A 14,478-nucleotide genomic window follows, 5' to 3' on the forward strand; every position below is an offset into this window, starting at 1 on the left:
GTGGTGAATGATGTGCCTGTGACTCAGTTTGAGTAACTTTCCCCCAACATCCTAACGTGAAGAGCCCCTCAGTTCTAAAGCGAATGCTATCATTCCATGGACTAGAGATCTTGTTTCTTCTTATCAATAGAAACTAGAACTAGAACTGCTCTTTGACTGTTTTCTTGAATCGATAGAAACATCCTGACTGGTACCGTTCTCTCTGCAGGGCGGCAGTCACGGTTTGTTTGGAAACAGCACAGCACAATCGAGAGGCCTGCACACTCCAGTGCAGCCACTGAGTTCTTCTCCTGGTCTCCGGGCGCAAGTGCCTCCCCAGTTTATCTCCCCCCAGGTAAGTTTTGTGTTCTCACCTTTTGGAGTTAGAGAGGTCAAATAATTGTTTTAAGTTGGTTCGTAATACTCAACATCACCAGTGTCTCTTAGAGGATGGAGAGGAAGCAACCAACCTCACAGCAGAATTGGTTGGGTAACCGGATATGATTGAGATCGTGAAAAAAATGAGTTGAAGGACCGTATATATATATATATATATATATATATATATATATATATATAGCAAGTCTGAACTTGATCAGATATTTCTAGACTAGAGAGCATTAAAAAAATAGAAAAAAATCATTCTTGAGAATGTTCAGAGGTGGTGACTTGAAATTAATAGGGGACTGCCAGGCGTGATAATATGTGCTTTTAATCCTAGCACTTGGGAGGCAGAGACAGGTAGATCTACATAATGGTCTACAGGCCTGGTCTACATAGTGAGTTTCAATACAGCCAGGACTGTGAGGAGAAACCCGGTCTCAACTCAAAACAAAAAATAATAGGGAACTGAGCAATTTGACTTTGATCAAGATGCTGAGGAAAGGTAAGATCAGAACACTTAATAGAAAAGCAGTGGATGGGGAATAGAATGGGAGATGTAGTGAAGAAAGTCAGAGACACTAAGATTAGAACACAGGCTGAGGTTTGAGGGGAAAAGTAAGGATATACTAAAAAGGCCTTTTTTTCTTCCTTTTTTTTCATTTTTGTTTGTGACTTTTTTTGTCTGTTTGTATGTTTTGTTGTTTTTTGTCCTTTTTGTTTTTTTGAGACTGGGTTTCTCTGCGTAACTCTGACCATCCTAGAAATCCGTTGAGACCACGTTGATCTCAAACTCACAGAGATCCGCCTGCCTCTGCCTCCCAAGTGCTGAGATTAAAGATGTGCACCACCACCACTCAGCCATGACTTAGTTCTTAAACTAGTGTGTAGCACCCACTGGTGACTAAGTAGTGCTTCTTCTATTCTTTTGTCTTAAGTAAGATGTAGATGTGGGCCTGGAAAGATGGCTCAGCAGCACTGCACTCAAATGGTGGTTCACAGGTGCCTGTACTCGGCTTCCATGGATTCTGCCTCCTTCAAACCTCCTTGAGCTCCTGCATGCTCATAGTGCACATACATACACACACAGGTACACACACATACAAATGAAATAGCCTCCTGTGTGTTAGAATTAAAGGTATGCACTACCAGGACCAACCCAAAGAGCCTTCTTTTATTTATTTATTTATTTAAAAAAAAAAAAAACATAAAAAGGGCCATTCTGGTCTACATAACATTCAAGGACAGCCAAGTCAATAAAGTGAGTCCCTGTTTTAAAAAGAAGAAGAAGGAGTGAGAGGAGATAGAGTTCAGTGATAGTGTTTCATCCTTAGCACTGAGGTGGGATGGGAGGACAGCTAACAACTGGGAGCTTTAACAAATCTTGCAGCAGAGAATGAATTTATAAAAAGAAAGTTAAATGCTAAGACATTTGTTTAGCTTAGTAATTAAGGGGCTCTTCTCAGGCTGATCAGCTTCAGGCTGGGCAGAAGTTTTAGTTGCATCCTCCTAGATTCTCAGCTCTACCTAGCTAGTTCTGCATTTTCATCCATAGTCCCATAGGGCAGCAGAGTAGCAATAAGTAGACAAAAATTATTTGAAAATAACTTGGTAAATGACTCTTAAGTTAGAATAATAATGACAGTGTGTTCGTTTAATAAGCATTTATAGAATATCTGCATAATAAAAATTAGAGACCCATTCACATGGGTTCAATATTGTGGATGGAGCTAGGATTGTGACTCTGATAGAGTGCTTGCTTGCCTGTCACTGATTCAGGCTTTGGGTTTGTTCCTCGTCACTGCAAAGGTAAAGAGAACTCAGGGAAGCAAAACACTTAAAATACTGTTGGTTATAATTGATACTGAGCTGACGGTTAGATAGAGAGTTGGGATGTGAGCATTAGAGACCCGAGGCTTTGTTAAAGAAAGTATGACTTTGAGCAGAGTGCTTAGGGGTGGCCACATCCACTTGGTGTTAGACTGTACCTAGAACATGACTTTCTGTTCTTGGTTCTGCTTTGAGAAACAGGTAGAGGTGAAAGAAGCAGGGGTGTTAGCTTGAAGGCAAGGAACTAGGGAATTATGGTCTTGTTTCCTGAAGAACCATCCTGTGATATAAGAATGGACACTACGAAGCTCATTTCTAAGTCTTTGGCATAGGTTAACTCAAATGTCTCGAACAACACATGGAGGTTTTTATTGGCTGGTTTAGTTGGTTAATTACTTTCTAGTCCTGTTTTGGGGATAGGCAAACAAAATTCAAAAAGGTTAAAAAAGGTACTTGTTCTGAGTCACTTGGCGTAGAAATGATAGAGACTGGAATACATGCCAAGGTAGACTGTCTTAAACCCTAAAATCAGTTTTATTTTTTATTTATTTATTTTTTATTTATTTATTTTTGTTTTTCAAGACAGGATTTTTCTGTGTAGCCCTGGCGAAAAAATACAGATATTCTTATTTGTATAATTAAGTGCTTTCGGATAAGTATTATATTTTATTTGGTTTGGTTTGGTTTGGTTTTCGTGGGGGGAAGTATTGAGATAGGATTTCTCTGTGCAGCCTCGGCTCTTCTGGCACTCTACCAGGCTGGTCTTGAACTCAGAGAGATCCTCCTTCCTCTGTCTCCCAAGTGCTGGGATTGAAGGCGTGTGCCACCGCTTCTGGCTTCTGGTAAACATTTATTAGCTCTAAGCAGTTTATCATGTTTTGCTATATGGCATGTTTCCAATACTAATTTCTTAGTTAGAGAAAAGCCATATTGTCATCATTTTTTTCTCTAAAGATCTTTTTTTCTGACTTAAAATTTCATCATTTTTACTTCAGGAAGTTAGAAAGTCTTAGGAGAACTAAAAAATTAACGGACTCGCAGTCCAGTGATAGAAAACAATTGTTAGCACTGTGGAGTATCCTGCAGATAGTTTTTAAGAAGCTGACAATGCTTGCTTTAGAGATATCAGGTCTTTTTTTGGTTTTAATCCAAAAAAGAAAAGTTTTTATTTTGACAAATTCTAAGGATTTTCTCTCTGTCTTCTGGTTAGGTTTCTGCCTCAATGCTCAAGCAGTTCCCCAACAGTGGCCTGAATCCAGGTCTCTTTAATGTGGGGCCCCAGTTATCTCCTCAACAAATTGCCATGCTGAGCCAGCTTCCACAGATTCCCCAGTTTCAGTTGGTAAGTGGCATGTTTTGCTCCTGTTGCTAAAAAAGTTATTTGCTTTTCTTACTTCTTTTGCATTAACTTTCTTCTCTTTGTCACTTTGTGCTCAAACTTTTATACGGATGATTACAATTAAAATTGATATATCAGCTTACATGAAGGTGACCTTAACTATAGACTAGGAATTTAGTTATGGGTGCTTTGTATGCAGACACTCCATGTCAATCTCAGGAAGCTCTGGTTCCCTCCTCATTGTTTTGTAGGCATGTCAGCTTCTCCTGCAGCAACAGCAGCAACAGCAGCAGTTGCTACAGAACCAGAGAAAGATTTCTCAAGCAGTGCGCCAGCAGCAAGAACAACAGGTATGTGGGTGGAGAGGTCCTCTAGTGTTCTGGGCAAGGAACACCTTTGACTTAACAGCTGATTTGGGATACTGGCTTATCATCTGTCCATTTCTCTTGGGTCCTTCCTTAATGGATGCTGACCTGCAGCTGGCAAGAATGGTGAGTGCTCTCCAGCAGCAGCAGCAGCAGCAACAGCAGCAGCAGCGGCAGCCTAGCATGAAGCATTCACCATCTCATCCCGTTGGGCCTAAGCCACATTTGGACAACATGGTACCCAACGCGCTGAATGTGGGGCTCCCAGACCTTCAGACCAAAGGGCCAATCCCTGGATATGGTTCTGGTATGTTCTGTGTTGTGGAAAGTACTTAATATAAAATCTGCTAATCCAATCCTGTAGTAAGGGCTAGCTTTGCATTACCCTCCTTTGCTTTTTTTCTTTTAATGTTATTTATTCTTTTTTAAAAAAATTTATTTTGAAGATAGCTGGTAGCAGCAGTGCAAACCTTTAATCCCAGAACTCAGGGAACAGAGGCAGGCAGATCTTTGTGAGTTCAAGACCAGCCTGGTCTACAGAGCAAGTTCCAGGACAGCCAGGGCTGCAAATAGAAACCCTGTCTCAAAAAAACAAACAAACAAAAAAATGAGTATGTCCGGAGGAACATACCAGAGGTTGACCCCTGCCCCCCAGACATCAACATCTATATATTCATGCAGATGTGTACACATATAAGCCAATTAAGTATTTATATATCCTCTGAATGCTGCACATGACTGAAGTTGTATCTATGAAAGTATGTGTAAGTTTAAGTGTTTCACTTCACTGATAAGGCTACCTTCTCAAATTGTAAACTAAGATTTATGTGCATTGGTGTTTTGCCTGCATGTATGTCTGTGTAAAGGTGTCAGACTGGAGTTGTAAGCCACTGTGTGACTTCTGGGAATTGAACTCAGGACTTCTGGAAGAGCAGTCAGTGCTCTTAACCACTGAGCCATCATCTCTCCAGCCCCCATTAAGGTAGTTTTTTTTTAAAGGTGGGGTATGGCACCTTTTAAATTTTTGACATTAATTGAGACTTTTATCTATTTAGAAATGGAAAACATGCTGTAAGCAGAGTCCAGGCAGTGAGACAATACTGATTAAAAAATAAAATTAATGGCTATATACGGTGACACATGCCTGTTACTTCAGTGCTTGGGAAACTAAGCCATGAGCATTGCAAGTTCAAGGCCAGCCTGAGCTACAGGACAGGACGCTAGGTTTTTTGTTGGTTTGATTGTTTCTTTAATGGCATTTAGAATTTGTTTTGATAAAGAAGATACCAATCTGTGTTTTAAAAAAAAAAAAGAAAAAATGAGTGAGGATACCTGAAATCTCTCTTCCTGGACCAACCACTGATTGGACAGACGGCTGCTTTTTGCCCTGACCTACTAAGAATTCCAGCTAGAGCTAGGAAGTAGTAGGGTAGCTTTTGCCTGCTGTCTTCTTTTATTTATTTTTATTTTTTCCCCCTCTGAGACAGGATATCTCTGTGTAACAGTCCTAACTGTCCTGGAACTCACTTTGTAGACCAGGCTAACCTCAAACTCACAGAGATCCGCCTGCTTCTGCCTCCCATGTGCTGGGATTAAAGGTGTGCGCCACCGTGTCCCAGCCCTAGCTGTCTTCTACATGTGATCTGAGAACTGACTTAAACTCTCTGGGGCTTTAAGTAGTAGAGCAAATTCTTAATAAGTGTAAAGCCTGGCTTTTGTTCTCGGTGCTGGGAGGAAAAAATACCTTTTTTCTACTTGACATATGACAGACCCTTTCCTGTGCTTGCCTGTATTTGCCTTCTTCTCTTGGCTATGGAAGGTCAGCGTGGCCTGTCAAGTACAGTGGTAACTTTGTTACCTTCTCAGTCTTGTTTTCTATGAAGGGTGAGCTTGAGGGAAGAGGCTAGTTACATAGATGTGGAGGTGCTTCTGACTTTAGACTTTAAACACAGCATATGAACACAAAACAGGAATTCTTTGGGCTACCAGCTCACAAATAATGACATAGAGACTCAATATTAATTATGAAGGCTTGGCCTTTAGCTTAGGTTTTTTTCCCAACTAGCTCTTATAACTTAATTAACGTGATATATATATATATATATATATATATATATATATATATATAGCAGGTTAATTAAGTTATAATTTTTTTATTTTTTTATTTTTGGTTTTTCGAGACAGGGTTTCTCTGTGGTTTTGGAGCCTGTCCTGGAACTAGCTCTTGTAGACCAGGCTGGTCTCGAACTCACAGAGATCCGCCTGCCTCTGCCTCCCAAGTGCTGGGATTAAAGGCGTGCGCCACCACCACCTGGCTTAAGTTATAATTTATATATATATATATATATATATAATTTATTTATTTATTACGTATACAATATTCTGTCTGTGTGTATGTCTGGAGGCCAGAAGAGGGAACCAGACCTCATTACAGATGGTTGTGAGCCACCATGTGGTTGCCAGAAATTGAACTCAGGACCTTTGGAAGAGCAGGCAATGCTCTTAACCTCTGAGCCATCTCTCCAGCCCCTTAACCTGCTTTTAATAATCTACATTTTGCTTCATGGCTCAATTACCTTTCCTCTGTATCATATGTCTGACTTGCTCCATATCTTAGTGGCTCTCCACATACCTACATTTCTTCTCCTCTTCCTCTCTTTCCGTGGAAGTTCCACCTATCCTCTCCTGCCTAGCTGTTGACCATTCCGCTCTTTATTAAACCAATCAGAAGGTGCCTTGGCAAAGACACAGGCATAGTCACAGTGTACAAAAAGATTATCCTTTAGCATTTCCCCCATTTTGTCTAAGCAAAAAGGAAAGGTATTAGCTCAAACATAGTAAAACTATATACAGTGAGAACAATTGTCAGGTATTATGACAATTATAAAAAAGAAAGGTTTTAACTTGAACAGTAAAACTGTATACAATAAGGATAATTATCAGGTAATAATTGCACTCACAACGTCTAGTTCATATGTATTTTGCAAATTCAGAGAAAGTCCTGTATTATCTGTCCTATCTTAGTGAGTCCAAAGTTTTATATCTCTGCCACTTTCTATCATAACTTGTATTACCATCCTAAAAATTTATTTATTTATTTATTTATTATGTGTGCAACATTCTGCCTCCATGTATGCCCGCATGCCAGAAGAGGGCACCAGATCTCATTACAGATGGTTGTGAGCCATCATATGGTTGCTGGGAATTGAACTCAGAACACCTCTGGAAGAGCAGCCAGTGCTCTTAACCACTGAGCCATCTCTCCAGCCCCAATATTTTTTTAGACCTTAAAATATCTTCTTAGATAAGCAACTTAAACTTTTATGTTTCTTATAAACTTTACATCTCTTACATAAGTTCCTTTTCTGAACTCTGTAACAAGGAAAACTGTAAAACTATAACTATTCTTCAACCCCATCAGAGGCTGGAGAAGGATATAATGCTACCAGAATAAACAGGAAATGAAGAGCAAGCAACTTTCAAATCTATAGAAATGACAGAAGCAGCTGGCTGCCTGGACAGTCGCTCAAGGTTCCTCTACAACATTGGGGCATCTGTCTTTGACCTATAGGCCTAGAATATCTGACAGACTTTTCTGTGAAGCAGTTTTAAAGGACTATCCTACCTTGTCTTTGCAGAAAGCTCAGCAGTCACCTTCTTTTGTGTCCTGCTTGTCCAGTTTGTACAGCATACTGTCAGCAGTCAAAGCAAGGACAGTTTCTTGCCCAGTGGCTTGCTTTGCCACACTGAAAACAAATTCCATATGAAGGTTCTTTGATACCCATCACCCCCCTCCTATTTATTTATTTATTGAAGTAGATTGTTGCTGCCAGAAACATATCTATCTCACTATCATGAAAAACCTTGTTATTAAAACATCTTAAATGAATGCCATATTCTGTAGATCTCTGAAGTGTTTGAAGACCACCTATCTAAAATATTTTTAGCCTTGAAAACATATCTAATATGACTACAAGTTTGATTGTTATAAATGACTAACTACTAACCTGCATTTCTTAATTAGCCTAAATAGTTTGTAATAATAATTTTCAAGGACTAGAACTACTTATTACATTTTTAAATACACTGCATAGGTACAGTACCTTAAATAAGAGTAGAAACACATGTATAGTATGTTCTAACAAAAATAACCTTTAAATTTGTAACAATATACAAAAATTCATACTGATGTAAAATATTTGAGAGTAATAGTTCTTTTTTAGTTTAAAAGTAGATTGAATAATCCACCCTTTTATCTTATCATTCCTATATCCCCCTTTTTCTTTTCAGACAGAGATCCTTGAATCTAGCCTCCCTTGCTTAGTTTTCCCCTTTAATATGACCAGCAACAATTTGCAACCAACCCCCCTAAATGATGATAAACATCCATATCCCACCAAATAACCAAAAAGTACCCATCATCCCACCTCTTGAGAATGTGGGTGTCATATTCTTAAAATTACTTCCTGCTGTCTTGGGGGCAACAGTATCTTTAGGGAACCCTGAGAAAATTGAGATAATGATCAAATCCTTGGAAAACTAGCTGTATCATTTGTTGTCCAGTCTCTGTGTATTGGGAAAGTACAGTGTCTTGTGTGAAGTCCTGGCTAGAGTAGTCTGTGGTGCTGAACTTATTCTAATACCTCCTTGTCAAAAAGTACAGTAGTGTTGAGTATGTAGCTTAGTAGTAGAGTGCAGTCTTACATGTGGGATTAAAAGTCTGCACTACCACACCTGACCTATTTCTGTTTTTTTTTTTTTCTTTTTTTTTTTTTTTTTTTTTTGGTTTTTTGAGACAGGGTTTCTCTGTGGCTTTGGAGCTTGTCCTAGAACTAGCTCTGTAGACCAGGCTGGTCTCGAACTCCACCTGCCTCTGCCTCCCGACTGCTGGGATTAAAGGCGTGAGCCACCATCGCCCGGCCCTATTTCTGCTTTTTAAATAATGAATGTGTTTTATGACAAGCCTTGCTACTTAACCTGGAACTTTTCTATAACTAACTGGCCTTGAACTTGATTCTGCCTTGGCGCCACAAATGTTGGCGTGTTATCTCTATGTTTGGGTACCTGTTCTGAGTAATGTACTAAGCCTACAACAGTAAGATTTTGCTAAAAAATATTTCTTTAAAACATAATAGAGGGTTTGAGTTTTTGCTAAAATATTAAGTATCAGCCGGGCAGTGGTAGCACATGCCTTTAATTCCAGCATTCAGAAGACAGAGGCAGGTGGATCTCTGTGAGTTTGAGGCCAGCCTGGTCTACAAAGCAAGTTCCAGGATGGCCCTATTTCTAGACCTGACCCCCCCCCCCAAAAAAAAAAGTACCGAAGGTAAGATAGCAAAAATGCTGGCATGGTGGTACATGCCTTTAATGTCTGCCTGGTCTACATAGGGAATTCCAGGACTACATAAAGAACAAACCAAAAAATAATAACAAATGTTTCGGGTTTTTCTAAGGCTGAATACATCAAATAATATACAAAATACTTCAGGTTGAAAGGGTAACAAGAATAATGTTTCTTAGAATCCTTCATACTATTTTTCTGGTTTTTTGTTATTTTTGTTTTGTTGGTTGTGGATTGTTTGTTTGAAATTGGGTCCTGGAACTTGTTACATAGATCAGACTGTCCTTGAACTCACAGAGATCTGCCTGCATCTGTCCAGTTTTGTTCTAAAACAGTGCTCTAGTGCATACGCTCTCTCTCTTTCTCTCTCTGTGTCTCTCTTTCTGGGGCATACTCTCCTCTTTTTCTTCCTCCTCCTTTTCTGTCATCATCGTCTTCCTTCTTCTTCCTCCTCCTTTATTTCTCTTCTCTTTCCCCCCTTTCTCCCAAAATTCTTTTCTGTTTTAGAGGAAGAAATTAAGAGACTCTAGCTGCTTGGCAGACCAGAACACATTGCATTGGGCTTCTTGCCATTCTCTAAGCGTACCTGAAGTCTTGAGTCAGACCTTGTACCAGTTTCCTAAACCCTAGATTGTGCAGCTCCTCTCCTCCCCTGGCAACCTTAAGCTTAAGACAAGTTGCTCTTCCATGTTGGTATCAGATATGACTGGAGAGTGGTTGAATCTGGCCAGCTGTCAGGCACAAATGTTTGTTTGCTCAGTAAAAATGCGGGTGTAGGTAGGCATTGACATGTACCTAATGAGATGACAGTGACACCCATTTTCATACAATGAAAACGAGACAGCAGAGTTCTTATCAAGCAGGACTGAAGAATTCACTCTGTTGGCTAGGCTAGCCTCCAACTCAGAGATCCACCTGCCTCTGCCTCCCAAGTGCTGGGATTAAAGGTGTGCACCACCACCTCCTGGCTTTGGGCACTCGATTTGTGGCTCAAGAAACATATAGACATAACTGTGATCTCTTTCCAGGCTTCAGCTCTGGCGGCATGGACTATGGCATGGTTGGTGGCAAGGAGGCTGGGACTGAGTCTCGCTTCAAACAGTGGACCTCCATGATGGAAGGGCTGCCTTCTGTGGCCACACAAGAAGCCACCATGCACAAAAACGGTGAGAGAGCAAACAGCCCCATGTTGCTAGCAGAATCTTCTGATGTTACTCAGTCCTTGACCAAGTATCCTGCATGTTTTGTTGGCTTCATATGTGTATGTTTGTGTTTTTTTTAAGACTGGGTCTTTGTATCCCAGGCTGACCTAAAACTCCCAGAAATCTGTCTGCCTCAGCCTTCACAGTGTTGACATTGAAGATATGTCCACCCATACTTTAAGGCAGTATCTCAGGGGGCTTTAGTATGTAATCCCATCACTCAGGAGGCAGAACCAGGTGGATCTCTGTGAGTTCTAGTCAAGCAAGTACCAGGCTGACTTATATAAAATTATATAAGACCTTGTTTCAAAAAGAATTCTTTAGTTAAATAAATGAATAATTGCAATGTCTTTCTTGTAGGCCATGCTGGTCTTAAACTCATACAAGTCCTGCTGCCTTTTTGTTTGTTTGTTTGGTTGGTTTGGGTTTTGTTTTTGTTTTTTTTCCAACACAGGCTTTCTCTGTGTGACAGCCTGACTATCCTGGAACTCACTTTGTAGACCATGCTGGCCTCAAATTCACGGTAATCCTGCTTCTGCCTCCCAAGTGCTGGGAGGTACCACCACCACCCAGATGTGATTTATTTAAAAAAAAAAAAAACAATTTTTTTAAACTTTATTTTATGCACATTGGTCTTTTGCCATGGATGCTGGGTTGCCCAGCACTGGAATTAATAGGCAGTTGTGAGCGCCGTGTGGGTACTGGGAATTAAGCCCAGGTCTTCTGGAAGAACAACCAGGGCTCTTAATCACTGAGCCATCTCTCCAACCCTTTTTTAAGCTCTTGTATATGTATATTTTGGCTGCATGTATTTCTATGCACCACATGTATGCAGTGACCTCAGAGACCAAGAGAGGGCATTGGATTGCTGGGGACTGGAGTTAAGATGGTCTTCAGGCTGTGATGGCATTTGCCTTTAATTCTAGCACTCAGGAGGCAGAGGCCCGTGGTTCTCTGTGATTTTGAGGCCAGCCTGGTCTACAGAATGGGTTCCAAGACAGCCAAGATTACATAGAGAAACCCTGTCTTGGGGGAGGGGCTGGCTGTAAACTACCATATGGATGCTAGGAATCAAAACGATGTCCTATAGAAGAGCAGCCAGTGCTCTTAACTACTGAGCCATCTCTCTAGCCTTCCTTTGGTAATTTTTTGAAGTACAGATCTTTAGTTTTTGTTAATGAATCTTGTTATTTTTCCAAGGTTTATTACCATCTGTCAGAGGGAGATTAGGCATAATGTCCCACTTGTCATGGGATTGAGATAATATTTATGAACTTGGGCATCCATAAGATTAAAATCCATTAAAGTGGGTGAGAGAACAGAATCCTCTTGTTGAGGTTTTGGTTGGTTGGTTGGTTGGTTTGGTTTTCTGAGACAAGATCTTGCTAAGAATTTGTAGTCCATGCCTCTCTCAAACTCCTGCCCTAACTTGGTATAGTTGTATGCGTAAATTAAAGACTAGCTTGATCTACATAGTTCAAGGCTATACTAGAACACATAGTGAAACCCTGTCTCAGAAAAAGAAGAAAATGTCCCTAAACTCCAAAAGATAACTAGTAGAAGAGAATTCATAAGGATTGGACTTTTTCCAGATCCTCTTGTTCTTTATGAATTAGTGTCCCGCCAGGACAGCATTGACATTGTATTTTGATTGTGGATTAGCATTGCCTGTCCATAATTTTCTTTAAGTGTTTTCTATTTCCCTAGAAGAAAGATAAGAGGTCTGGATCTTCTTTCGGCCTTCAATGAATTGTTTGTTTAATTTGTCAGTATTTTTCTTGGACTCAGAGTTGTCTTTATGAGAGTCAATATAAATAAGTATCTGGTCGTTCTTGTGGCAGAGCCCTGGCAGGCTTAACCCAGTCAACTAATTCAGCCTGCAGCCTTCCAGGTTCCCATTATAAATCCTCTTTATTAAGCCCATTATAAAACCTCTTTAGTAATCCCATCCAGAGACTGGGGAAGGAGCCACCCAGGTCTCCTACCCTGCTAAGTAGGATCAAAATCAAGAATAATTTACTGAAATTTTAAAATCTGTTTTATGGACTGAGCAACCCTAGTCTTGTAGCTCTGAGCACTTTCACAGCTCCCTTAGGCCAGTGATTTACCAGGTTTGGGTAATAAATGTAAAATGGCATGTGAGAGGAAAGCTCAGAGTTACAGTGTCCTCTCTCCTCATCAGCTAATATAGATAATGTTTTCCCCATGTCTTAGCAATCCCCAAGATAATTGTTCCTTTCATTTTCCACTACCTCACTGTGCTGTGCCTCTGAACCAGATTAGTGTCATTGTCCTTAGAAAGGTAAATGTCCTCTTAGCAGAAAATGGAGACAGTTTTAATCATACTCCTTTCATTCCAAACCAAACAGATTGCTTTATTGGATATTTATCCAAGCATTTTAATACATTATCCTGCAGATCATTTTATGTGCTCATGACCACCACTCTAAGACTATGTCAGATGAGTGACAGACTATATGAACTTTATGTGGGAAATAAGGAAATAATATCCTGTATGCTCCTGAATTTTTATTTAAAGTAAAAATTTATTGTTGTTAACTTAGTGAATTTAAACTCTCAACTTTTCCGGCATAAAAATGCTTGAAGGAAGCACTAACAAAGCCCCAAGAATATCTCTGGAAATACAGGGACAAAGGATTTGCTGTTCTCTGTATGTGAGGCGGCCCTGGGCTTAGAAATGTAGAGTTCATTGCTGGTGTGTTGGCAAAGACCTTGGGCAGGAATTCTACCTCACTGCCTTGGAATTTAAAGCAATTGCAGATGGCTTTTTCTCCAATGGACTCTGAATATTGCAGATTCCAGATAACCCAAGCTTAACCAGCCCTTAAGAGCAGAGGTAGAAAGCATTAATAAAAAGATCACTTAATACTCTCCAAGGTGCTAAAGTTGTCCAGTTTTTCCCATTTGGTACTTTTGAGCAGTTAGTGTAGCAGCCATGTAGATACTGTGTTTCATAGTGTGTATGATTCTCTGACATATAACATCTGGGGTTTCCAGATTGAAAGGACTGTTGTAGAATGAGAAGACTCCTGTGGATTTAGTTGAAAAATGGAGAGACTCAGAGAAGTGAGATGACTCATTATGGTCATACTGCTAGTAGTAGCAGCCCAAAGTCTTTATTCTATAAGCTTTAAAAACCTGTCTTTGAGCTGGGCTATAGTGGTGCACACCTTTAATCCCAGCTGTCAGGAGACAGAGCCTGGCAAATCTGTGTGAGTTCGAGGTCAGCGTGGTCTACAAAGTGAGTTCCAGGACAGCCAAGGCTACACAGAGAAACCCTGTCTGAAAAACAAAACAAAACAAACAAAAAAAACCTTTGAGGGTGGGGGAGGCTAGAAAGTTCTGTTTATTAGGTTTATTAGAGATCTTTTTATTATTTTATGTGTGTGAATGTTTGGTCTGCTTTTATGTCTGTGCACTGTGTGCATGCCTATTCCCCACAGAGGTCATAGGAGTGTGTTAGAGTCCCTGGAATTGGAGTTACAGACAGTTGCAGGCTGCACTGTGGGTTCTGGGAATCAAACCTGGACCCTCTGAAAAACAGCCAGTGCTCTTAACCTCTGAGCCATCTCTCCAGCCCCCTAGAGCTCTTTCTTAAACAGTTATTTCTCTCTTTTCTCAGGCGCTATAGTGGCCCCTGGTAAGACCCGAGGAGGGTCACCATACAACCAGTTTGATATAATCCCAGGTGACACGCTGGGTGGCCATACGGGTCCTGCTGGTGATAGCTGGTTACCTGCCAAATCTCCACCGACTAATAAAATCGGAAGTAAATCCAGCAATGCCAGTTGGCCTCCAGGTATTGTTCATAAAATGCCTTTTCTAGAATAGTACTTCTGTTGAATTTAGGTTCTGCACAAGCTTGTGTAGCTTGCTTTACTGAGGAAGCCCCATGCTTCATTGTCTGATAAAGGCAAGGCATACACCCTGAAATATGTGCCGTGGGAAAATAAAAGATCTTCAAGAAATGCGTAGTTAGTGATAATAAGTGGCCTTAAAGCTGGGACTTGGCATTTGTTC

At 40.4% G+C, this 14,478-nt stretch overlaps 1 protein-coding gene across 10 annotated transcripts in view; it reads left to right on the forward strand.

The window, feature by feature from the left end:
- Positions 1-14,478, forward strand: part of Tnrc6b (trinucleotide repeat containing adaptor 6B) — a 227,430-nt gene that overhangs the window by 190,193 nt on the left and 22,759 nt on the right. For 9 of the 10 annotated variants that reach the window (XM_041671892.1, XM_041671890.1, XM_041671894.1 and 6 more), the window contains 6 exons: positions 209-334; positions 3,401-3,532; positions 3,781-3,879; positions 4,009-4,201; positions 10,264-10,401; positions 14,081-14,257. In XM_041671892.1, coding sequence (XP_041527826.1) covers positions 209-334; positions 3,401-3,532; positions 3,781-3,879; positions 4,009-4,201; positions 10,264-10,401; positions 14,081-14,257 — 865 coding nt within the window. The remainder of the gene's footprint in view (positions 1-208; positions 335-3,400; positions 3,533-3,780; positions 3,880-4,008; positions 4,202-10,263; positions 10,402-14,080; positions 14,258-14,478) is intronic. The other variant, XM_041671898.1, reaches the window with a different exon arrangement.

The sequence above is a fragment of the Microtus oregoni genome, unplaced genomic scaffold, assembly GCF_018167655.1.
Source record: "Microtus oregoni isolate MIOR12 unplaced genomic scaffold, Mior012 000022F_ref0000154, whole genome shotgun sequence".
NCBI classification, from domain to species: Eukaryota; Metazoa; Chordata; class Mammalia; order Rodentia; family Cricetidae; genus Microtus; species Microtus oregoni.